Source organism: Sceloporus occidentalis, unplaced genomic scaffold, assembly GCF_023333645.1.
Source record: "Sceloporus occidentalis isolate IW3139 unplaced genomic scaffold, rSceOcc1.0.p SCAF_2, whole genome shotgun sequence".
NCBI lineage: Eukaryota > Metazoa > Chordata > Lepidosauria > Squamata > Phrynosomatidae > Sceloporus > Sceloporus occidentalis.
The window spans coordinates 122941875-122968508 of NW_028316982.1; the positions used below are offsets into that span (position 1 = coordinate 122941875).

The following is a 26634-nucleotide window of genomic DNA, read 5'->3' on the forward strand; positions in this document are numbered from 1 at the left end:
CTTGAAATGTTCCTACGCTAATTGAATTTTACCGTGATTTCCTCCATCCCATAGAGCTCCTCCACAAGACTTCTTTTTGGTTTTGAATTTTTCAAAAAAATAAAATAAGTCATAAATGTAGTATGCACTAACACGTTTCTTAAGTCCAGTACATAAAAAGGGCGCAACTTTATTTAGATGTCCCATATAGGTTATGACAGTAGAAAAGAAAGCAAAGTTTTGGATATTATCTTGAAAGCTCATTCTAGAAATTAATACATAGTGCTGATTTTAGTATAAATGTGTTTTCTTGTAGACTATGGCCTGTTACAGACTGCCAAAATAAAGCTGCTCCGAGTCTCTTTGGAGGTATGCCATTTAAATGATGCATGGGTCCTAAGAGTCCAGAGGTCGCGCCAAACCACACTCCATTCCTAAGCACTGGAGGGCAGCTTCCAGATTCTTAGGATGCATGCATCATTTAAACAGCATACCTCCAAAGAGACCCCAAGCAGCTTTATTTTGGCAGTCTGTAACAGGCCTTTGTTAGCCTCTGCATTTTAATTGAGGATGCTGTTCAGCAATTTATTTGGCAAAAATAAAATGGCACTGAACGGTTTGATCATACAAGTTATACTTATTAATTATCTTATTTCCCTTAATTGGAGAGAGATTGTTTAACTTCTTTTTTGGGAACCTATCCTCTAATTGCTTTGAAAATCCAGATTCTTCTACCAGATTTATATTCACCATACCTGACTACTGTACTCCCTGCAATTAAAAGTTCTTTGGGTGCAGGTTTTCCTCATTATGACCTTCAGCCCAACTACAAATATGCAGTTTGCATGCAAAATGTTTACATTATGGTGTGTCGCCGCCATTGGTGCTGATGATAACGGTGATGATAATCTGAAGCAGTCATTTCTTAAATTAACACATTTATTATCATTACAGAGAATGATAATGTAGATAAGACTGAAAAATCATTGTAGTACTGCTTTACCTTTAAGCTGTTTCCATGTTGTTGGGCACTCAGTAGACTGTGTTTTTGATGTTATTAAATGAAAGCATCAAAGGCAAAACGAAGAACAAAAACCTGAGAAATAAAGCTGATTTTAAAGTAATGTCATATCACACTCGTGTAATAAACTTTTCTGCTGCGTGATATTACACTCTTCATCTTTCTTGTTCATTTTGCATGCATCTACTCACTTCTGTACAGCCACAGTAGAGGCAATTGAGGCTGAAAAAGGTATGGTCTCAGTGTCTTTGCTACTGGCAGGGAACTATGTTATCTGGGAGGGAACTTCAGTCAGCTCTGTGGGGCTTCTTCTTAATTTTGACTTGCACAACCAGAAATGAATCACTGTGGATTCATTTCTACATCTAGCATTTCACCTTGTCGTGGCGATGTGTGTTGCCTTTACCATATGGGGCATTTTTGCTTTCCAACTGTGATGGGTTTTCTTTCTTAGCGTAACAGCATGCTGTGCTTATTTATGTACCATCTTTTTTTTAATTTGGCATGCTTCCAGTGATGATTATGGCTTTTTGTCTCTAATCCAGCAGGCCCCTTTCAAGGACATGTGAGCCTGACCTTACAAAGCAGAGCTTTTAATACTCATGACAGTGGCTTTTCAACAACCTCTCCCTGCTCAAACTGTCAGGAGCAGTTTCCAGTGCCATATAAAGCACTAGGAAAATAAAGCCAACCTTCTCCACTGCATACAGAGATCTTATCATTAGCTTGTCTGGATCAGGGCCTGAGTATTTTCATTGCTGTCCATAACATACCTGGTAGTGCAAGGTTTATTATTACTGAACAAAGAAGTATTTGTTTATATTATGTGTAATCTTGATTTTTGTGATGTATACAGTGGACCCTTGTTATACGCTGGGGTTTGGTTCCAAGATATCCCCCCTGGATAACAAAATCTGTGGATGTTCAAGTCCCTATTAAATATAATGACATAGCAAAATGGTGTCCCTTATAAAAATGGAAAATCAAGGTTTGATATTTGAAATTTATACTTTTTAAAAACATTTTCAAACTGTGGATTCTTGAATCCGTATATTAAAAAATCAGTGTATAAGAAGGGCCGGCTCTACTATGTACCAGGTGATGGCAAAGGAGAAAACGTATCATAGGCTTACCAAGCAAGTTACTTAAATATGCCGAAGAACGTGCTTTCACGTGTCCAAGTGGCTTCTTACTTGGAAATAGACTCCCATAGTACATCACTAGCAGTGTTTGCAACTCTTCCCACTTTTAAAAGTAGGTTGCTTGGAGTAGGGGTAAAGGCTGGTAGGATAAATAAAATACTTATTTGGACAGTGTCCATATTTTGGTCTGTTAGTATTCCTCAGTTGCACTGTACTTGCGGGGATTTTGGTAAAAAAACAATTATTCATGGCAGAGCCAGTGGGCAGATTTTTCTAAATATATGTTGGTTTTCTCTTATCTTTTACCTTACCTTTTTAATAGCATTTGTTTGAACTAATCTGTTCAGATAGTTAGCATCCACAGGATGTCATTCAAAATCCCATGACTTTTAAGCACTTCTATAGTTCAGTCTATCTCAGTTACTTTAAATTCAGAATCAACAGATTCCCTGCCAGCTTTAAGCAGTTAAGCCCACAAGTTAAAAGGGTCCCTGAATACATCGTCAGAAGAGGTGAAACATACAAGCCAGGACAGATTTGCTGTCACATCAGATAGGAATAGAGAATGTCCAAAGTACAGATGGCATAACTGCCAACAAACTTTTTATCACTCATGGGATACTGTAGGGAGAGACCAGTGGCTAAGTCCACAGAATCATAGCATTGGAAAAGGCCACAAGGGCCATCCAGTCCAACCTCCTACCGTGCAGGAACTCTGTCAAAGCATTCCCGACAGATGGCCGTCCAGCCTCTATTTAAAAACCTCCAAAGAAGAGGGAATGTGTTCCACTGTCGAACAGCCCTCACTGTCAGGAAGTTCCTCCTAATGTTTTGGTGGAATCTCTTTTCCTGTAGCTTGCATCCATTGTTCTGGATCCTGTTCTCTGGAGCAGCAGAAAACAAGCTTGCTTCAATATGGTATCCCTTCAAATACTTAAACAGGGCTATCATATCACCTCTTAACCTTCTCATCTCCAAACTAAACATACCCAACTCCCCAAGTCATTCCTCATAGGGCCTGGTTTCCAGACCATTCACTTTTGGTTGCCTTCCTCTGGAAACGCAAGAACCATGCAGTATTCCCTTGTGGGCAGCTTCCTGTGCAACATATTCCATTTACCAAGGATAGATTACCAAAGAATCCATGGAAGTTTCTCTGAAGAATTTTGAAGGAAGAATTGCTGTGTACTTGCATGTCATTTCCAACATGTGGCACACTAAGGCTAGCCTATCACAAGGTTTTCTAGGCAAGATTTACTCAGACAGGTTTGCTTTTGCCGCCCTGAGCCTGAGAGAGTGTGACTTGTTTATGGTCCCCCAATGGGTTTCCATGGCCAAATAGGGATTCAAACCCTGGTCTCTGGAGCCGTAGTCCAACAATGAAATTGCTACACCACACGCTCATAAATGAAGAATAAGAAACAATTATAAATGCAGTTGAGAGCTTAGGGCTGCTTCGTGACTTACAACTGAGGCAGGTACAAACTAAATTTTCAAGTACATATGCTTTGGAAGCAGCTGTTGAAGATCCTGGCTGTGACTTTTCAACAAGTGTTTCTGTGCAGGAGAAAGGCATGTAGCTGCTCCATGTGCTGCTGGACAGATAAGTGCCTCAGCTTTATAAATAGCCACTCTCATCACATATGGCAAGAACTGCCTCCAGGGTAACAACATTTGTAAATGTAGAGGGGTTTTGCTTTTCAAAAATTTGGACAGAAGCTAGAATGAACTGTTGTGGCCTTTTAGCTTTTGTTGGCTAACTTTCAAGGTTCAGGTATGTGCTGCTTTTCAGTGTGTCCTCCTTGTTCTTCAACATGTGAAGCAGTCTGAATAATCAAAGAACACCTGGTAGTTGCTCATCCATCCAGGTGATCTTTGGAAAACCTTGAAATATGCTGGGGCAACCTGTTCCTTAGCATTTCAAGCAACATCTAGACTAGAATATGGTTTCTTTAAGATGAAGATGGATGTTTTTTACATTTGCAGGGGCGGGTTATCTTTTCCAAATAGTGGAGGAATGGGTAGGAAATGGCACAGTTGCATAACCTCCAGGTCACTATGCCTCTGCAGTAGTTTACACACATTGGCTGTCACCTTGCCATTGACAGATGCCAAAATAAGATCAACGTATGCCTGCATGTGTCTAATTCTGATTGTTGCAGAGGTTGGTATTCTCTTCCTCAGCAATGACCAATGCCACCCAGGACTCACGGTTTCACTGCAATAGTCCTCTCTCTGTGGCCATTTAGAGGCTGGTAGGAAACGGGGGAATTGGAGAAGAATCCATCTGTGTCCTCACAGCCAGGCACAGATTGAGCACATCATCTGGGCCATCTTTTAATGATTTTAGAAGACCCTGGCAGATTTTTGGTAGATAGCGGATTGCTTCTCGGATGCAGCATGTTCTGCTCCAGAGATGGAATGATGGAGGGGGCAGGCTTGTCACAGTGAAATGGTGAGTCCTGGGGATGATTTTAATGAAGGCGAAGGGAGACAGGCAATTTCACCTGTGGAACTTTAAACTATACTCAGTGATGTAGGAGCTTTGGCCATCATCTCTTAAAAATGAAACAATTATTTTAATATTATTTTAAAATTAAATGGGTTCCTGCCTCCTTGACGAGAATAATTTGTAAAAACCTAGCAAGTTTCCTGACAGTGATTTCTGAAGTTGTTTTAGTATTTCCTCTCTGCTCAGCCTATATAATAGCAATCGTGTGTTGCATTCTGCCATTTTCAGATTTTGACTGTATTTATATTCTCATTCCTTGACTGTTTAATAACAGCCAAGTAAGCATAAACTGAAATTACTACAGTGGCTGGCATCCTGCCATTGACTGATGCCAAAGCAAGATCAACAGTGTGCAGCAGCATAGGAGAAATACTATGAGATGTTGAGTGTGATCCATCTGTACAATCTGCATTCATGACATCCAGGCTAACCTAACTGATTTTTCAGAATACATTTTTGTTTATTAAAAGAATAGTTTTTTCCCCTGTTACTGACATGTCAAATTTGCATTTTGTTAAGCAATACGAGGATTCTCTCCACAACATAAAATCTGCAGCTTTGAAGAGGCAAAAGGTCTGGATAGGATCAATGAGCGAATGCCACCAAGGAAAGATGGTCACCTACAAGGCGGCATTAATTCCATGAATGCAACAAATGCCAATGGAAACAATGGGACTGGTAACAACAATGGTCAGTGACCACCCATCGGCTTTACTTCATTTTGTCTTGCCTGAGAACTCCTAGAGGGCCGTTCCTTGGTAGGATAACAGCCAAAACATCCCAAGGAGACCCAGTCCATCTTTTTTAATGCAAAGCAAAACTATTGCTTGATCTTACAGAAGAGAAGCCATCAAAACTTTGGAAGTGATGGTCACTTTCCTAAAAGTGATGACTTCAGTATAAACGTACATTTTGTCAGAGCTGACCTGTGAAGAGTGATCTGGGCAAAGGATTCAGCTGTGATCACAATAGACTAGCATGCGACTTTTAAAAAAAGAAAAATCATTGTCAACACACTTTTTATGTTTACAGAATGGGGTTGTCTTTTCAAAGTAGCGCTAGATGGTGGGGTTTTATGTTTGTTTCGTTTTTAAATCAGACCTGATGTGCCCCTATTTATTAAATGGTCTTATAAACTCTCTTGCAACAAGTTTTACAATGTTTTATATTCGTCTTAAAACAGGAATCTGAGGCTGCAGACAAATCAGTGTTTTAAAATAAATGAGGAAAATGCCAAAAATCTTAGTAATTATGTAAAATGCTGATATCAGGCGTACTGTTCCTAATTCTGTATAAATGGTCAACATATTATTTTTAGTTAAACTTTAATCAGACATTTCTATATAGTTATTTATTACTTGAAAGTAGATTTCAGAAATGTTTTAATTTAGAAACTTTTTGTCCCCCTCTTTTTTGAGACTTTCCCCACACTTGAATCTTAAAATAAGTGTAACAGTATAAAGAGTTAAAATTTTTAAGTTACTTCTAAATGAATTTTGTACATTACATGTAAAGTAAATCTGATTCATATCATTTCTGTAAAGCTTGGCTTTGTATTTTGTGTGTGCATGTTTTCATTTTGAAAGTATTTAATATATAGACTTATGTACAGGGAAAAAACATCTTATGGGTTATGCAACTCTTATGGGTATTTTAGTTCATTATATTACGGTGGCTTTAAACAGCTAATAATAATGGGCTGAGTGACTGCAAATGTGCTGTTTTACTTCTGTAAAAATGTTATTTTGGCCATGCAATGCATAATTATTCTGTTGGACATTAAGTTGATAGTGGAAATAGAGCAGCAAAAATGCATGTTTTGTTTTTGATTGTTCCGATTGGTTAAAATCAAATCAAAAAAACAAGTGCTGTTTTAACAAAGGATGAGAGGTGTAGTCACATGCCACTTTACTTTCTTTCTCTTGATACTTTGTTATGTACATTTTTCATCCCATGGAAAACAATTTTAATCTTATGCCAGTGGATTTCATCTCCCGTTTGTTTGCCTCAAAATACAATCTATACATGACCTTGTATACGTTAGCAACTTGATGCATGTTTGAAACCATTCACATCTTTTATAAAAAGAATTGCACAATAAATTTTGTGTTTGGGCCATGGCTGGTTTTTGGTTTTGGTTTTCTTTGATGGAGGAGGTGCCTAAAAACATAGTCAGTAGAAATAGCATTGCCTAAAAATCAGGATTCATAAAAAGCTACAAAGTACACTGGTGCCTCGGGATACGAAATGATCGGGTTACGAAATTTCCGGGATACGAAAAAGTTGGATTGGCAAAAACTGTTTCGGGTTACGAAATTCATTTCGGCGCGAAATTCAAATGCTGCAAAGTGCAGCTATAGGCTTTCCAGTGTTTTCGGGTTACGAAAATTTCGGGTTACGAAAGGAATGGCGGAACGAATTAATTTCGTAACCCGAGGCACCAGTGTACTATATTAGGTATCAAATAGTTCAAGGAACTTGAGATAGTAATGCTTGTGTAATACTGGCATCTTTCCCCTACCTCTCTGTTTAATGTAACTCTAGAAGCTTGGTCAGCTTTTTAGTATATGGTTAATCTGGTTTTTCAACCTTTTAAAAAAGTGCCTGACCTTTTACAACCCGTATCTGTGTCCTAATTCAAATTCCTACTCAGAAAGTGAATGACCTAGAACTAGGTGATAAGGCAAGAAAAATCTATTTGATTTGTCATGATTTGATCTGGTCAACAACTGAGCAAGTATTTATCCGATTGGAAATTAATGCTTCCAACATTTGTGTTGTAGAGAAAAAGAAATCCCAACTCACTAGACTCTTAACATTACTTTTTTACTTTACATATATTGAGTTAAATAGCAGAGATGCTAAGAAGCCCTGCTAGTAAAATACAGACACGTATCGGCACAACGGCAAGAATGTCCAATGAACAACGGGACCAATATGCATTGGTTCCATTGTGCATCAGTTCCATTGCACAGCAGTCACTTTGCCAGCTCTGCCATGTAGTAACATAAAAGCAGCTATCTATTGGATACAGATGTCACAAATCTGCCCAGTTCTAATTCCTGCAAGTCTGCCTACAAAGGCATAACTTCAATACAGGATTCTAGACGCTGTTTCTAACACTTTTGTGGACATTGGGTTGTCCACAATCAGGAGGAGGAGGAGATGGAAATGATGATAGCAACCAAATAGCCCAATCTATGTACATCTATTCAGAAACAAGCTCTCTCAAGTTTAACCTCAAAAAAGGAAAAATATAACATATCCCAGTGCTAGTTCTGGTGCATCAGAAAACAAGTTCACTCCATCTTGCATGTCACCCAGATATTCAAAGGTAGCCATCACATCACCTCTCAAATCGTCTCTTCTCCTGGCTAAACATACCCAACTTCCTATCTCATTCCTCAGAGGACCTGGGTTTCAGACCCTTTATCATCTTGGGTACCCTTCTATGAACACATTCCAGCTTGTTGGCACCCTTGTTGATTTCCTTATTACCCCATATGAAGCGACAGTGCCATTGCAACACATTCAAAAGTACCTTGTAGTTGTAGATCACGGAAAACATAGAGGGGAGGATCCATACCTAATATACATAGGATATGTTCTGCATTCAGGAGGTTCCAGGTCCAATCCTGGCATGTCCACATGGAATAATAGGCTTAGTTAATTTTGATATATGTGCAAGTTTATTTTTGCATGAAGGCAGTTAAAATATCATTCTACATCATGAGTGGGCAAAGTGCAGCCTCATGGGCCAGATACAACCCTAGGAACCTGTACATATAAGCCCCACAAACCTCCCAAAATTTAGGTTTGGGGGCTGATTTAGGGGCACTATTTCCCCCAAACATTCCAAAAGCACCCAAAACTACCTGCAAATTCAGTGGCTTGCTTCCCCAGCCACTCCAGAGCCCCCAAAATACCCAAAAGGAAAAAAATTATTCAAAAATGGCAGCTGGAAATACCATTACATAACTTCTGGTGTGCTGAAATACTAGGCAGGCATGGAGGGTGAGGGTGGGGATGGACCCTTCCCATTGCACATTTGCCTACCCATGTCCTATATCCTAAAAAGAAAAAATAACCAACAAGCATTTCATTCTGGTAGCTTTGGTTTACACTTTTTGAATATCACACCATTTTCATCTACATTTTCATCCAGTTGTTTTAACTGCTCCTTTTGTATAAATACAGCTTTGCTTTATAAACATAGGACAGAAAACACTAGTAATGCTTTTGCTGGTATTTGTGCAATAGCCATGCTAGCACTTTTTTTTTTTTGCTGTATCCTTCCAGTTTATAACTAGTTTACAGCCGACAAGCAAAGCATGCAGCAAAATCTTCCAGTGTGCCAATTCCAGGGTAATCATGGGCCAGTCAGCCGTGCCACCTTCTAGGATAATCCATTCCACACCTGCATGTACATGCGCACCCACTCTTTTTTCTCCAACAGATGCTTGCTGCTCTGTGCCTTTGAGCATCCTCAATCCCTGCAGGGCAGTGTGGGGATTCCCCTTCATTATTCCCCCCTGGTTTATGCTATTGCTATTGTTCTTCTGCAAACCACAGGATGCTCCTAACCTTGATGCTATGTTTTTTCTTATGCACGGATGGTGCTGGGTTGTCTACATTGAGACTGAAACTGAAAGGATGGGTTTCTTGTTAAAATAATTTTCTACACAGAAGCAGACTGGAATGTCCTTTGAGGATATGTCCATGTTTTTGCACTATGAAAGCTTCAGATAAGAAGTATGATTTATATTAAAGTGTTTTTAGACATAACAAAAAAATTAAAAAGAACTGTCAAACAGCTTAGGTAGCATGTATCTTATTTTATATTATAATATACATAATTTGAGTTAAATTTAAGGCATTTTATATGTGCAAAATAAAAGTGCTTCAAATCAACCAAAGCATACTTATTTGCATTTTCTAGGATAACTTCTATGCAGTGCTAGCCCGTTTCTGCTCCATTTGATTTATCTGGAGGTGGTGCTCTCTACTGGCCAACGATGGCCAAGAGCAAGCGCCTGTAGTCTCCGCTTGTGTCACTTGATATCATTGTGCCCAAAGTCTTCTGGTACATCTGAGTAAACATCTGTTTTATCTGTACAAGATCAATCTGTGCCAAAGGAAACAAAGTTATTATATAGCAAACAACTGAAAGCAGCTAGGGTGCAAGAGGAGAGGGGTACAGGGAGAAGAACAATAAGCTTCTCTGCAAGGAGAAGTGCCTAAACCTCACTGTAGCATAGGTTCCAGCAAACAAGCAGCACTCATGAACCATCTAAATTCATACTTCTTAACTGATTACTGAGGGTGTGGGAGGACAGAGCCAAAGTTGGACAGTAAAAATAGCTGATAAAGACAGAGTGAGAAAAAGCAAAGAGAAAGATCATCACAGCTGCAGACTGCAAACTTAGCCAGCTATGGCTTTACCAATTACTTGCCTTGTTATCCAGAACTTGGTTACCTGGTAATCATTTCCCAGTCTTGAAGATATCAAGAATATTGCCCTGTTTGTATTTTAACATCACAGGGCTACTTGATGTATCTTATTTTATATTATAACTTGATAAAAAAAATCTGGCAAGTTACCCAGCCAGCATTATTATCTCCATAAACAAGCTAATGCAGAATCTTCTCTGATGCAGTAGTAAACCTGACTTCATGCAATATGCACATGCTGAACTAGCATCAGCCAGAACACCTGTAATTTTTTAAAAAGTGCATTATGCAAACAGTCCAGCAAGGTGTATCTTTTCTACATCAGCATTCTTGTAACTGCAACCTTCCTGTCAACCTGATTCTCTATCAAGAGAATTGTCAAAGGTCATGGAGTACAAGGGGAAAGTGAATAATGAATCAGCAATGAGAACAACTGTTACAGTATTAATCACTGGGACTTTAATTGCATCTTAAGTACAAGATACACACAATAGTTCTTACCTCACTGCGAGTGACTACAATTCTAACCAGGGCTGAATCATCTGTGCCAGCTCCTTTCATGGCATGATAAAGTCTCTCTGCAAAATAAGCTGGGCGATTCAGAGCACACTGCACTGCAAGGAAGAAGAGCGGAAATTATTTCCAAGTTGACATTCACAGCTCACAGCTGCTTGATTCTAGTAGCAGCATGTCAATATCTTCCCGACTTATGGTGGACCTTAAGACAAAAACTATTGCAGGGTTTTCTTGGCAGGATTTCTTGGGGGGGGGGGGGGGATGTACCACTGGCATCCTCTGAGTCTGAGAGAGTATAACTTGCCCCCAAGGTCATAGAATCATAGAGTTGGAAGAGACCACAAGGGCCATCCAGTCCAACCCCCTGCCATGCAGGAAATCCAAATCAAAGCATCCCCGACAGATGGCCATCCAGCCTCTGTTTGAAGACCTCCAAGGAGGGAGACTCCACTACACTCCGAGGAAGTGTGTTCCACTGTCGAACAGCCCTTACTGTCAGGAAGTTCCTCCTAATGTTGGGGGGGGGGGGGGATCTTGCATCCATTGTTCTGGGTCCTAGTCTCTGGAGCAGCAGAAAACAAGCTTGCTCCCTCCTCAATATGACATCCCTTCAAATATTTAAACAGAGCTATCATATCACCTCTTAACCTTCTTAGTTTCTGTCATTAAACCAGAATTTGAACCCTGATCTGCTAGTCCAACACTCAAACCATTATAACATGCTGGTTTTCTACACAAAGTCCTACTCTAATCCAAACTGCATTTTTATCTCATCTTACACATGTTTACATGTGTAAGATATTTATTTATTTATTAGGCAGTTCACAAGATAAAAACATTTTTTAACTTTACAGAAAGAATTTAAAAACAATTAAAATGAACTTAATAAAACAATGTAAAATTAACATTAAAACCTACAAAAAATATAACATAACTAAAACAAACACACACACTCTGTCGTGATTATTATGTTTAAAAACCTGACTAATGTTGGACATGTTGGAACAGCAATAGACAAAATTAGGTTAGGGGAGATACTTCAGATTTTAAAGAATTGGGTTTGATATGGGGTCAGCTTACATCTTATTTTAAAACTTTATGTTTGGTATATGGTGGGCTTTTATGAGTGTCATGCTAGATAATGGAATAAACAACTTAAGCAGCATAAACATGGGTAGAAAAAGGGCAAAGGTCCGGCTTCACAACTGAATGGTGTGGGGAGATGCCCATTCTTTTGGGGGAATAGGTAAAGTAGTAGAGCAGGAGCAGTTGTGGACTTTATGGGACAGGCAGAACAGCTTGTTGATCTTGGAGTTGCAGGCTTGTAGTTTAGGCCAGATCCACACAAAAAGATTACTGAGTTTTGGTTGTGGCGACCCAAACAATGTTCCCAGAGAGAACATAACTAGTGGACTAATGACTTCTTGTAGCCTCATCATTTCCTAGTCCTCCTCGTTTTTGACAGTTATTTTTTTAACATTATCAGATCATTGTTTTTGTTTCTATGAAGGCAGTATTTGATATAAAGTATTTTAGGGTGTTCAGCAGTGCTAGGTACAGGTGTCTTGGATGAATGGAGCATTCTTCAGTTATGCTCCATTATCTGAGCTACTGAGAGACAACAAGTAGAGAGAACAGAACCTGTAGGTGGCTTGTGAATTCTACTTATTCAGTGACCCATTATGCTCCCTGGATTTTCCTTTTTTCATGGATTGCTGCTGTAGGTTCCTGCTATAAGAGTTCAGTTTCATTAAATGTGTGCCACACACAGGCAGCCATCACAGTGACATTTTGCTACGTGAGCATTATTTGAGTCCTGGAAAGAACTGGGAGATGTTTGGTCCAGCTACCAAACAAACCTTTCTGTAAAGAAATTGCCTTCTAGTGAAGAGAAGGAACTACTGTGACCCACACAATATAAAGCAGAATGCATAGGTAAGCTAATTCTGTTTTGCAAAATTTCTTAATTATGCCAACTAAGTACATTTGCACAAACCCTCTTATTCTGAAGACTTCTACTAGTCTGGGATGTGGAAGGGCAAAGGTTCTGATCACTTAAATATTTTTCTCAAGAATTATTAAAGAAGATATTTATTGTAGGAAATGACTGAAAAGTAAAATAGAGGAAAGGTCTCTTACAGATAGCCTTCAGGCCACGTTCAACATTTCCTGAAAACTCCCGGCCAATGCTGCTTAATAAATCACGGTTAGCAACCTGCAAAGAGATGTTAGGAAAGCATTTAATCTTTTGTAAAATCCACCCCTTTCTTCCTCAGCCTACATTTACTTGATATCAATCAAAACACATTTACTTGACGTCAACCAAACTACCCTCCCTGTATCCTGTTTTTAAATCTACCTGAGAATAGGCTTCAACAGTGGCTTTCAGCTGGGGAAAGCTTCTAGATGCCAGGATCATATTGAAGCAAGATTCATCTGTTCCCAGTTTTCCTTCACCTGCTTGGTAAAGCCTTTGGGCATCTTGCTGAGCTTTTTGATTATCTACAGTTGGGTTTTCATCCCGATTACCCTACAAGGAAAAAAAAGAGTTTGGAATGATAACCATTATGAACAACACTAACTTTCTAATTGTCTTATGTCACTGAGAATCTATAAAGAATATGAGGATGCTATGTTCCATAAATTCAGTTTGCATCATTTCTTAAAACTGATGTTTAATTTCTTGTTAATCAGCATGATTCAAAACAATGCTTTGGACACTTACCAAGAAGGAGACATCAACTAATAATGGGTTAAGTCTAATTAGTACCCAGGCCAGGCAAGGGTCACATGATTTTAACAGGGAAATTTTAATTACTCCTTCAACAGTCTCCTCTCCTGATGTCCAAGAGCCAGCACAGGAAAGACATAGGCATAAAGAAGAGAATGGTGTACAAACATATTGGTGAACAATTTAGACAAGGTAGACATGCATGGAAGTAGCCACCATAAGTGTGCAATACGGATATCTCCTTTTCTGGTAAGTATCAAGTGTATCAGTACTCAGAAATAAGCCATCCATGAATGTGATCTTCTAAAGCAAGAACTCGTAAACCATGGTAGAGATAATTGGACAAAAAAAGAAAGAAATGTAAAGAGCCACTAGTTAACTGGAATCACCTTTTGCAAAACCTGTTTCCTAAAAGCTTCCTCTAACGAGACATGCTTCATACTTGTCAATTTTGTAGTGCCTAATACAGAAGGAAAGGGCACACCAAGAGGCAGCCCCAGAAAATTCTGGAATCAATGAAAGCCTCTATGGGCCAATAGGAGGGTGTTATTTTAAATGCAGATCTTTGAGGTTTCACATCCATAAACTCCTGAACCAACAGTAGGGTGCAGTCATGATGTATCAACTGGATCAATGTCTCATAATTGAATAATATGCTTGGTAGAACATAAAATTAGATTGCGATGGAATCAGGTTGTTCATCTTACCTGACACATAGATACAAGTAATCGTTCAAAGTGCCCTGATGTATCAGAACGAATATCATGCTCAATGTCTCTTCCAAATTCATTTTTGTAGCACCTGATTATTTCTTGAATCTCTTGATTTGTCCTTGTGCAAAGAATCTCAATCAGTACATTCTCTTGTGTGCCTGCACCCTGCAAACAAATTTAAGTGCATAGTTCATCCATAAATCTACAAAAGACATCTGGGAAAGCAGTACCGAAAATGGAGTTGTTTTACCACAAGGAAATCTTATTTATCACAATCAGATCTGATGAAACAGCAGTGTCCTTGGCATCATTCTTCAGATGCCAATTGCAACTACTTCTATCTATTTCCAGTCAGTTCAAGAAAATAACCACAAAAAATCCAATTATTTCTTTTACTTGTCAAGGCCCTCCTCTAGGAGAGGGGGAGACTGAGAAAGAAGGAGATTTTACCGAAAGTTTTAGCTCTGTAGCTGGAAAGGTAGAAGGAAGCGTACTACTTTATGTGACAAGGGCCTGTTACAGACTGCCAAAATAAAGCTGCTTCGGGTCTCTTTGGAGGTATGCTGTTTTAATTATGTATGCATCCAAAGAATCCGGAAGCTGCACCAAAGCTGCACTCCAGTGCTTAGGAATGGAGTGTGGCTTTGGCGCGACCTCCGGACTCTTAGGACCCATGCATCATTTAAATAGCATACCTCCAAAGAGACCCCAAGCAGCTTTATTTTGGCAGTCTGTAACAGGCCAAGATCTCTCAAGGCATGCAAGTTATAGAATGGTGTGGGAGAGACTAACTTTTTTAGATTTTCTAGAAGCCAAATGAAAGAGAAAACAAGGGGGGTGTGGTTTTTCTTATGGATTAGAAGACAATATTTGTAAGAAACAATGTTTCCAAGAACAGCTGAATTTCACCAGTATGAGAAACAGCCAATCAAATGAAGACCTGATTTCTTAATTTTAAGACTCATGCAACAAGCTAAAAACATCCACTGGATAAACTGGAAGTCATGCACTGACCACGATAGAAATGCCAATATACTGAAGGTGATGGCCATCATGGTTGTGCTTAGAGTATTATTCTATTTTAATTTTTTCTAATGCATTAGTTAAGCTATGGAATAAAAAACCACATCAGCTGTTTTTGATGTTCCTGCTGTTTATTTTTGAAATGTGGCCGAAATTTGGGGAAATTTATTTACAATTGCGCTAGCTGCAGTGGTACAAAATATCTACCTTGTATATTTATTTAATTAATTCCTTAGAATTCTTCCCAAAATCTCCCCATTTCCCCCCCAAAAGTTTTACCTTACCAAGCATTATTGTAATTTTTAGGGAGTCTAAGACAAATAAATGAGTCTTAGAACTCTTCCTAAAATCCAAGATGACTAAACTGAGACTGTTGTCTTATCATCATATGGCCAAAGTACAACAGTCTCAGTTTGGTCATCTTGACTTTTAGGGAGAGTTCTAAGACTCATTTATTTGTCTTGTTAGAAAGTCCACAGTATCCACAGAACTCTTCTCCAGTACCATATCTCAAATGAGTTGATTTTCTTCCTATCAACTTTCTTCAACTTTCACAGTCATACTGAGAAATGGGAAATATGATGGCATAAACCATCCTAACTTTCATATTAAGTTGTATATCTTTACACTTCAAGATCTAGTCTATTTCCTTCATAGCTGCCCTCCGAAGTCCTAGTCTTCTTCTGATCCCTCGATCAGATTAATGATTGAGCTGAGTATGGAAAACGTCTATTAATTTTATTAAATAGAAACTAATTGTGCAAATGGAGTAAGGAGAAAATCTAAGATATTATAAAATCATGATACGTAGTGCATTCAAAAACAAAACATTGCATTCAAAAACAAAAACAATGTCCTGCAGGCACAAAAGAGTTCAAGAATAAGTGCTATCCTCCTTAGGGATGCCAGTTAGATAAGTGAAGGATATTTAAATGCTCCCAAGAAAAGTCCGTTCTCATTTGGTTATTAGGTATGTCAAATGAGTATCTTGTAAAAGAGTAAGGAATTAAATAAACATACACCCTATCAGAAGTACAACATGAAATCTTATCTGCTTTAGACTCCATTTTCAATTCCTCTAAGCCACTGTACATACTTGACTTTATTTTGTGGGCTGATGTTAAGTATCTTCCAACTGTAGTAACTGAAATGTCATGCATGTAGAGCAATCATAGTATATGGCCCAAGTGGGTGGACCTATCTATTATGTAACCCTACTATTTTATGCCTGGTGTTAGTTGGTGGATCTTGAGGTTCTAACAGAAAACATAGTAGATGCTGAAAACCAAATGTCTGCCTTAAAATCTGGCAGCAAAGCACATAACGTAGAACGCTTTCTTTTCTTAGTAGGTATTCACTTCAACAGAGAAAAACAAAGACCTACACTTCAGTGGCATTGCATTAAGAATTTCTGAAGCACTGCAGCCTCCAAAGCAAACCAAGAGGTATCAGAAAAGCAATAAGAGCCCTACATTGTTTACAATCCAAACACATCTGTTGTAGGAATTTGCACCAATGTAGGACTGCTCAGATGTTTTCATTACTGATATCCCCAAATTAACAAAGTTTCAATCAGAGCAGCTAACCTATTATTACTGAAAATAAAATTGGAAAGTGTGTAGGAGATTACAGTCATTCCCAGTTGCTTTTGTTCTACGGTATTTAGTTTACTGTGTCATTTTTTTCCAGTGAAAACAATACCTTCATGGCATGTCGTAAACTCCAGGCATCGTAATAGGTAGTTGGCATGAACAACGCAAGGATCAGCTCTTCCATGTTTCCACTTAGTTCTGACTTCAGATCTTTAATTAAATCCTGTCCAGTTACAAGGCAAATGTCATAAAGATATACACTGATATAAGCAACCAAGCACATACTCACACAAATCAGCTACACATCTGGTGCAATTGCTAGTAACCATTCCGCTTACTGGAATTTAGGAGACATGTTTTCCATACAGAAAATCAAGTAATCAGGAAAGATCAGTTTAGCAAGTAATAAGTGAGATGGCATATTTTAAAAAGAAATTGCTTTCTGTTATTGATAGCAAGACTCAAATGCATGAAAGCAGGATTCCTTCTGAAGAATGGCTATGCCATGCACCTGTGCCTTTGATCTGTTGCTGTCGTGTGCCTTCAAGTAGTTTCTGACTTATGGCAACCCTAAGTCAAACCTATCATGAGACTTAATTGGCAAATTTCTTCAGAGGGGGTTTGCCAATGCAATCCTCTGAAGCTGAGAGAGTGTGACTTGCCCAAGGTCGCCTAGTGGGTTTCCATGGCTGAGCTGCGATTCAAATCTTGGTCTCCATCGTCCTAGTCCAACGCTCAAACCACTACACCATGCTGGCAATATGTATGTTTATTATAGGTATCTCAGATCAACAGATGTTAATCTGTTAGGTGAAAAATAAATTTAGACTCAATCAAAATCTTATTTCTCAGCTAATACTTAATGTAAGAACATTGTTGCTATAATTTCACAATTAAATGTAGTAAAGCACAGCAAGAGGCTTTGCTCAGTGGTAACCCTCATGAAAACAGGTACAGAGTGGACCTGGAGTTTTGCTATATATATATTTTTTCCCTGGATATGCATGCCAACTTTGAAGAATCAGTCTTCAAAGGAAATATCAAACTGCATTGTGTTTAATAAATTATTTATTTTTTTGTTGCATTAAAGTGGGTGGGTGAGGGTATTTAGAGGTGTGGTTTGTTCTTTCAAATATAAAATCGTTCCATAAATGTGCACTGCATTTTATTCCAATGACTCAATGCTAGCATAGTGAAGATAAGCTGACAAGCAAAACAAATGTCAAACTAAGGAGTCACATTACAGGTCTCACTTTGTTTAAACAGATAAACACACAAGCTAACCATCTGCTGTATAGTTGCTGATTTGCCTCCATATTTTATGATTTTTAAAAAAAATCACTAGCAATGCCTACCTTGCCATACATGGTTTTGAAAGCAGCCTTAATTTGTTGCCTCTGACTGTTGGAGCGATTGGCCACAACATCAATTATGGCCTGTTCATCTGTCCCTAGAAAGCAAGAAGACAAGTGTTGTCCCAACCAATGCAGGAAGAGAAAAGCCTTTCACTTCTGGGATCAAATAAGTTTAAACACAAATACTGTATAATGTAATACTGTATAATGTTGGCATATGTGGAGCCCATTTTCTAATAAAAATGCCACAAAGAGAAAGAGAAAGAGAAAGAGAGAGAAAGCACAACTGAAAGACAGAAAGACTAAACCAGAAATGGTCAAACTTCTGGTTTAGAAAAACAGTTATTCTTAAATGTTAAGCATGGCAGATGAGTCTTGTGATCTATTTAAACAGTATATTTTTGCTCCTGGAAGCTTCAAAAGGCAATCCATCTTTTTTTGGTCCAAAATATATATATATGGTGACCTAGGGGAGTTTGGGGAAGGCGTTAGGCAGCCCCAAAATAGAGTCCACAACAAGCAAACAAACATGCAGCCATAAGCCTGTATTTTGCCTGCCCTGATGCATTCCACAAGCCAAAACAGTCCTTACCAAAACCCTTCATAGCCTTGCGCAGAATTTCAGCATCTCTCCCTGCATCAAAGTTAGCAGCTGGTCTAATTGTGCCTTGTGTAGCTTGAATCATTGCTGCAGGCTGAGGACAAGGAATATCTGTGTTACCATATTACTTGCTTTGTATAAAGTGCTTATTCAATACTACCGCTGAAATCTTGAGAGTCAGTACTTGAGAGAAATGAGAAAAGATATAGTCAGGAACCCAACATAGCTGAACAAGTAAGGTGTGCTGATGATAATAAATTCACACACTTCCACTAATATTAATTAGTTTCTAGGTGAACACAAAGAAGCATAAAGTACACCTCAAGGCTGTAAAAGTGGCTCCTACAGGATGCATAAGTTTTCCCTGATCCACTAATTTTAGATTTTGATTTAAACAAGATTTTTACAAAATGATTTTTTAAATAATTATTCTGAGAGAGGTTTTAAAAATAGGAATTTCCCCCAAATATTTAATGTGCACCTTACTTTTTGACATTCAAGAGATTACAACAATATAAGCAAGTTTGTTTAGGTTGCCTGTAATAAATATGCTGCACGTATCTTTTTATTTCTACTAAAGAAACTTCAAATGAAAGACAGAAGTGATACTTAAGGCATTCCTTTGCTTTCCAAACTATGCTGTAGGAGGAACAAAGATTTTCAAATATGGAGCATACACAAGTCTCCTGTATCGATTATAGAAGTTGATCTTAAGATTCCTCTCTGCCAAAGCAAATCACCTTTTGCTCTGAATGAAAAAGACATTTCAATAATGAGAATGGGAATAACATACCTGAGGTGTGGGGGTAGGTGTTTGTCCACCAGGATACCCAACTTAAGAGAAAGATAAAATTGAAGTAAAATAATGACAGTTAGTATATTATATGCATAGAACAGTGCAGCAAAACTTCAAAGTATGTAAAAAGGTCTGCAGCCTTAGTGTCATAGACATGCTTCAAAGCATGTAACTTTCTCTTCTCTGAACTCCTGCCTCTTTCTTTCTATCCCTTCCTAGCTTTTGATCTACAAACAAATTAATAATCTGGGAAGTATTACTCCCAAGGTCATTTCCAAGACTGACTGAAACTTCCAAAGCAATAAACAGGATAGAAATTTGGGCTACAGTAAAGGCCACAGCAAATATACCGCTAGCAGCAATCTAACCTGGCTTAGGAACACAAAAGGATGTCACAGAATCACAGAGTTGGAAGAAACCTCAAAGGCCATCAAGCTGAACCCAATGCCATACAGGAATACACAAGCAAAGCACCCCTGACAGATGGCCACCCAGCCTCTCTTTATAAACCTCCAAAGGAGACTCCACCACATTGCAAAGGAGTGTGCTCCACCGCCAAGCAGCTCTTACTGTCAGGAGGTTCTTCCTAATGTTGAGGTGGAACCTCTTTCCCTGTAGTTTGACTGTCACAGGTTGACACATTCTCACATCCTAACTCCTCCCCTTTTTGCATCAAGTTACCGCCTCTTCTTCTTCGGTAGTTTAACAATGGTATAATTATCACTATATTTGCCTTATCATCAGTCAGGTTAATGACAATCAGCTTCTACCCTCATTTTAAAAGCTAACCAGTGGTGCATCTGTATTCCATCATTATTTCATATCTATTCAGAGTAAGACAAAGACTTGTTGATACAACGAAAAATGGCTTGGATTAAATTGTGCTTCACTAATACTTCATTTTAAAGGTGTGCTTCACCTCTGAAACAAGCATAACTACAATTTGTTATTTTAACTGTATCAGATGAGAATAACAGGCCATACCTGGTATTTGTGCGGGTGCACCTCCACCATACATTTGGGATGGAGGTTGTGGATAGCCAAAGCCAGAACCATTTGAGGGTGTCCCAAACCCTGCACCTGGAAAAATACAAAAAGGGGGGTATAAGAGTAAAATTCTAATACCATGCAAACACAACCAATTTACCCCCCCAAAAAAATCTGTAATACAAAAATTTAACTAAACCTTTACAACATCAGTGTAAGTGGCTACAAAATGCTCTGTAAATTTCAGTCCATCTGAAATATCAAATGTATATAAAACTATTCTCACAAAATATCCAGCAACTCTTCCTTTTTTACTTTATATAACCCTTTTATTTAATGTAATTGGTCACTTTCCCCATAGGTGTATGGCTTCAAGATGTTAATGGAAAATTTGAATAGATTAGTTCAAAATGCTGGATCAGCTTATAGAAAGCTAGTACAATTCTAAATGTGTAACCTGTATGAAAATAAGACCCTTAAGCCTTAAGCAGCCTCCCAACTGCACTCTGTGCCAACTACAGTTTTTGGAACTAGCACAAGAGGAGCCTTACATATAATTCATTTACTTAATCCAGCCCTAAGGCTACAAGTGTCTGGGCTACATTATTGCTGTCCAGAACAGCTGAAGCTTGGGAAAGGTGACCCTTATCACTGTAGCCCTATGGTGCTCCAGGGATAGTTCCTGAGTACCCCAGATATGAAGCTGTTACTTCAGTGGGAGTACAGTCTTGTCCAAAACAGACAAATAGCCTGATTTCTAAACCCAGGAACCACCCAGAAAAATGTCACCTTACCAGCATACAATCAGCATACCAGAATTTTTTGCCCACATCCAGCTGCATCCTAACACTCACCAGTCCAGAACATATATGGACTCTTCTGACTGGGATGTCCCAGAAAAACAGAGCTGATGACACTAGCTCCACATCTCCTGATAACTGTTCCCAACAGCTTCATACAGACTTGCATGCAGAACTGCCATCCTCGCAACACACATACACACAAAATTCAGTGGCACAGGACTCCATTTTCGCCTCTAAAACAGTCACTTCCATAGTTTTTTGTGGGTTTTTCAGGCTATGTGGCCATGTTCTAGAAGAGTATCTTCCTGACATTTCACCAGCATCTGTAGCTGGCATCTTCAGAGAATGTTTGCCTGGAAAGGACTTGGGTATATATATTGTGTGACCTGGAAAGGCAGAAGTGATTTGCATGTGTGTTGTTGCTAATGGCAGGCCTCAGGGTGGGAGGGTCTGCCAAAGAGGATTAGTGTCTGCTTAATAGTGCTAATTGTCTGCTGGGAGATTTCTCATTTGCATTTGTTGAGTCTCTATCTTGCTATCTTTCAGGACTGGTAGCCAAAACTTGTTTACTTTAAGGGTTTCTTCTTTTCTGTTGAAATTGTCCAGGTGTTTGTGGATTTCAATGGCTTCCCTGTGCATCCTGACATGGTAGTGGTTGGCATGGTCCAGAACTTCAGTGTTTTCAAAGAGTATTTTATGCCTAGGATGGTTTGTGGCATGTTCTGCTACTGCTGATTTTTCTGGCTGGCCCAGTCTGCAGTGTCTCTCGTGTTCCTTGATTCTTGTTTGCACACTGTGTTTGGTGGTCCCTATGTAGACTTGTCCGCAGCTGCATGGTATGCGGTAAACTCCTGCAGCTGTGAGAGGATCTCTCTGGTCCTTGGCTGAACGAAGCATTTGCTGGATTTTCTTCGTTGGTTTGTAAACCATTTGCAGGTTGTGCTTCCTCACCACTTTGGCTATTCTGTCTGTGACTCCTTTGATGTATCGTAAAAATACCTTCCCTTTGAGTGGCTGCTTGTCTTCACTCCTCTGGGTTTTCCTGGGCCTGGCAGCCCTTCTGATGGCTGATATCAGGAAGAACTCTTCTAGAACATGGCCACTTAGCCCGAAAAACCCACAAAAAACTATGGATGCCAGCCATGAAAGCCTTCGAAGACACTTCCATCTTAGGACAAGGTGCTCAGGGTGCCCTAACCATGTTTGTAAGCCAATTAACACTTCTAGGCATCCTAACTAGCTACCAGACAAAGTGCATTCTCTCTGAATGCCTCACTTTAGTGCAGGTGGCTATTTTAGACTCTGTCTGGAAGTAATTTGTTATGAAGAAAAGGAATAAATTATCTATAATTAGTTCCTTTTCCCCAGTATTATTATGACATTATTTATAACATTTTTAATGACTGCAACGTAATGAGAACTTCAGTTCTTTCCCTGTAACCTTTTAAAAGTTGCTTTTATAGTTTCAGGGGAATAGCCTCACCAACTAGGGAGGAAGAACATCACATAGTTGAAGTACTCTTGTTGCTATGCCTTAAGCTGATATATCATGCTCTGTGAGCAATGAAGTAGGAAGAAGGAGAGTGCATTTTACACTGTATTTCAGGTTTGTTGGGGGGGGGGGGAGTAAACAAAAATAGTTATTGCAGTTACTTTTTGGAAATGCAAAGTAAATTGTTATTTTCCTTTCAAATTTTAACTGTAACTAAAAATAGAACTTGCAGTCTTGGCTTTAGCAATGAAAAATGGACACTCTCCTACATCCATAGCAGTACACTGTCCTTTTTGGTGGACATGGTCGTCGCCATGTGGCAGGCATTGAGGGGCCACAAATGCAGCAGAGAGGAAATGCATGTGGCCGATGCCTGATTTAAAGGCTAAGATACCGTTTGAGAGAGGATGACAACTTGCAGAACTCCCTGATACAATTGTCATAGGGTTGAAAAATTAGTCACCTTCAAGTGGCATCACAGAAGGGACGAGGAGTGCAGACCACACCAGGTGACATCCTAAGGGGGGGGAGACACCACTGCTCCCCAAACATCTACCTCTGAGCACAAACAGGCTGTGGCATTCTCCTGTGTCTCTTTAAAACACTGGAGCTTAGAGGAAGAAATTATGTGAATGGTGCGAGAATCAGTAGAAAAAGAAATGAGAGGCCTCAGGTGTTGTTTTTTTTTATTAAAATTTAAAATTCAATTTTTTTAAAAAAAAGTGCTTATGATATATTTCAAGGTATAATTTTGCTAGTTGTTTATCTCACCACCAATAGCAATAGCAGTTCCATTTCTACACTGGGTATTCATTTTACCAACCTATAAAAGGATGGAAGGCTCAGTGAACTTTGGAGCCCCTGGGACTGAACTCACAACATTGTGGCTGCAGTAGTGGGATTTAACCACTGCACCACCAAAGCCTCATGGCCATTACATTCAGTGATATATGCAAATTACAATTTATGAGTAACAGTAATACAAAAAAAAATTTACTAAGGATTCTGTATAGTGTGGTGAGAGCCAGCATGGTGTAGTGGTTTGAGCATTGGACTATAACTCTGGAGAACAGGGTTCAAATTCTCACTCAGCCATGGAAACCCACTGGCTGTCCCTGGGCAAGTCACACTCATGCAGCCTCAGAGGATCGCAATGGCAAAACCCCTCTGAAGAAACATGCCAAGAAATCCAAATTATAGGGTTGCCATAAGTCAGAAACTACTTGAAGGCATACAACAACAACAATAATGGTGTGGTATGAGACACGATCAATGGGATGTGTGTGACATCATGAGTTACCTCACAAGGTTACCTAGTGATGTCACTAGTCACTCTTGCTGCAATGAGCTCTGGAAGGGGAAACAAAACCACTGTAAAAAAAAGTGCTCCCTATGCCAGCTCACAAAGATGATCTAGGAACATACTGTGATCAATGAAATCAATTGTTGCTGAGAGAGAGACCAAAACCAAGGTTAATCTGGTCCTTCAACTATACTACTTATGATTTTGACACTAGATGGGTTTGACTCTAGTCCCTCGACTCTGTCAAACCCAGTTATTCAGTTTCCTGTGTACAGGACTTGATCAGTACCTGACCAGAAGACAACTGGAAGATGTGCATTTAAGTTTCCCCTCTTGCACTAAGATTCTTTGAACTTTTTGAATAGTATCAGCAAACAATAACAGTAAGATTATTATCCAGGAGTAGCTGTGTGGACGATACAGTAAAGTACAATAACAGCCAAAATCCACAAACTGTGATACCTGTTTTGAGAATAGAGTAACAGGTCAAGATTTTATCACAATGTTTGTTGTTGTAAAATCGAAGGCTTTCATGGCCGGCATCCATAGTTTTTTGTAGGTTTTTCAGGCTATGTGGCCATGTTCTAGTAGAGTTTCTTTCTGACATTTCGCCAGCATCTGTGGCTGGCATCTTCAGAGAATGCTTTGCCTGGAAAATTGGGTGTATATATACTGTGTGAGCCTGGGAATGCAGGAGTGATTTGCATGTGTATTGTTCTGTGTTGATAGCTGGCCTCAGCCTGGGAGGCTAATGCAAACGAGGATGTCTGCTAATTGGTGATCAATTATCTGCTGGGAAAGCCCCTGACTCTGAGTGGTTTCCCATTTGCATTTGCTGTTGTTGTTGTTGTGGTTGTCAGTTAAGAAGGCATGGAAGGATATCCATGCAGGCAGGGGGCATTCCATTTGGCCATATGTGCTAATGAAGTTTTTATTTTATTTTCTGAACTTTAAGACTCTTCGTCTCCTAGAGCCCACAGAGCCAGAAGCAATGGCTTTTGCCTGCGTGGATATTCCTCCATACTATAACTGAAAACAACAACAACAATATATTGATAAAATGTAGGTCATATGATTTTTGTCATATGATTTTTAACACCTTTGCTAGTGGAGCTTCAAAAGCTTACATGATATATTTTGTGAATTTTGGTTGGCCCAGTATCACTGTTTTGTGGATTTTGGTTGTTACTGCAGTAAGAGCGTTGTCTTTTTGCCTGTTTCTCTTGAATCACATGAAACAGGCATTCAGCTACAGTGTAGACCAACAAAAATTGCATTTTGACATGTTACCTCCAGGATACGTTGGCATTCCACCAGGCTGAGGAGCCCCAGGGTATCCACTGGGTGCAGGGGGATATCCTCCAGATGCAGGTGGGTATCCTGCCGTTGCTGGGAATCCTCCAGACGGTGGGGCAGCAGGATATGCACCGCCTCCCATAGGTGGGAAGCCTCCAGGCACATTAGGGTAAGAATACTGACCAGCAGCAGGATAAACAGACTCTTGCCCTGTAGGCTGAACACATCGAGATTGAGATCTCACAATACACATGGGCCATTGCTATTTTAACTAATGCCAGATTCAAGATTTGCTGACTCTACACTGAGAAAGAAAATCACAGAATTGTGAAAATCTATACTGAGCTTCCTGCTTCAACTTCTTCACCACCTGATGGATTTTCTAAAAACAAACAAAGGCCTGTTACAGACAGCCAAAATAAAGCTGCTTTGAGTCACAGTGGAGGTATGGTGTTTCAATGATGCATGCGTCCTAAGAGTCCAGAAGTCGTACCAAAGCCATGCTCCAGCCCTAAGGACTGGAGTGCAGCTTTGGTGCAGCTTCCGGACTCTTAGGACGCATGCATCATTGAAACACCATACCTCCAAAGTGACTCGAAGCAGCTTTATTTTGGCTGTCTGTAACAGGCCAAACAAACACAAAAAAACCTCACAAAACACCAGGGATCAATAATGCTTGGCTTGGGGAATGCAAACCTGATCATTAAAGCAGCTGGCATATGAAAAATAAAATAGGTACAGTCAACTTTTATTCATCAAGACTACAGATTATAGAATAAATACCCAAATCTGTGTTAAAAGCAGATAAATTGAATACATTTGGAATTTGTACTACAGTTACCCCTCCTTTCTCGCAGACTTGAGATCCACGGTCTTGAATATTCACGGACGGGCAACCACCATTATTTTCAAATGGGGTGCCCCCTGCAGCGCACACGCTGCGCATGCTCTCGAGCACGCACCCCAATCAAGCCTATGGGGCTTGAATATCGGTGAGTCTCTGTTTTCACAGGGGGGTGCAGAACGGATCCCCCACAAAAACGGAGGGCCAACTGTACTTTTATTTGCATGTACAGTACACTTAAGACAAATCAAGAGGTTAGAAAAGTATTTAAATGAAGTACTTCTTCATATAGCACACAGCTGAACTTTGGAACTTTCTACCACAAGATGTAGTGCTGGCCATCTGATGGGATTGCTTTAAAAAGGAATTAGACAAATTAATGGAAGATAAGGCTATTTGATACAGGTTGAGACTCCCTTATCTGAAATGCTTAGAACAAGAAACATTTTGGATTTGGGATTTTTTTTCAGGTTTTGG

At 39.4% G+C, this 26634-nt stretch overlaps 2 protein-coding genes across 8 annotated transcripts in view; one reads left to right on the plus strand and one right to left on the minus strand.

Annotated features, from left to right (window-relative positions):
* LOC149318960 (serine/threonine-protein phosphatase 2B catalytic subunit beta isoform-like) overlaps positions 1 to 6774 on the plus strand; it is a 47717-nt gene extending 40943 nt beyond the window's left edge. For 4 of the 7 annotated variants that reach the window (XM_089510810.1, XM_089510811.1, XM_089510812.1 and 1 more), the window contains 2 exons: positions 1202 to 1231; positions 5174 to 6774. In XM_089510810.1, the coding sequence (XP_089366936.1) occupies positions 1202 to 1231; positions 5174 to 5352 (209 nt within the window). In that variant the 3' untranslated portion in view covers positions 5353 to 6774. The remainder of the gene's footprint in view (positions 1 to 1201; positions 1232 to 5173) is intronic. The other 3 variants (XM_089510813.1, XM_089510814.1, XM_089510815.1) reach the window with 1 other exon arrangement.
* Positions 6775 to 8320: 1546 nt separating this feature from the next.
* ANXA7 (annexin A7) overlaps positions 8321 to 26634 on the minus strand; it is a 33683-nt gene continuing 15369 nt past the window's right edge. The window contains exons 3-13 of the mRNA XM_089510819.1: positions 25308 to 25530; positions 20417 to 20512; positions 19430 to 19470; positions 18628 to 18730; positions 18036 to 18130; positions 16790 to 16903; positions 14060 to 14230; positions 12981 to 13151; positions 12761 to 12836; positions 10607 to 10719; positions 8321 to 9779 (exon numbers count right to left, since the gene is read on the minus strand). Coding sequence (XP_089366945.1) covers positions 9657 to 9779; positions 10607 to 10719; positions 12761 to 12836; positions 12981 to 13151; positions 14060 to 14230; positions 16790 to 16903; positions 18036 to 18130; positions 18628 to 18730; positions 19430 to 19470; positions 20417 to 20512; positions 25308 to 25530 — 1326 coding nt within the window. The 3' untranslated portion in view covers positions 8321 to 9656. The remainder of the gene's footprint in view (positions 9780 to 10606; positions 10720 to 12760; positions 12837 to 12980; positions 13152 to 14059; positions 14231 to 16789; positions 16904 to 18035; positions 18131 to 18627; positions 18731 to 19429; positions 19471 to 20416; positions 20513 to 25307; positions 25531 to 26634) is intronic.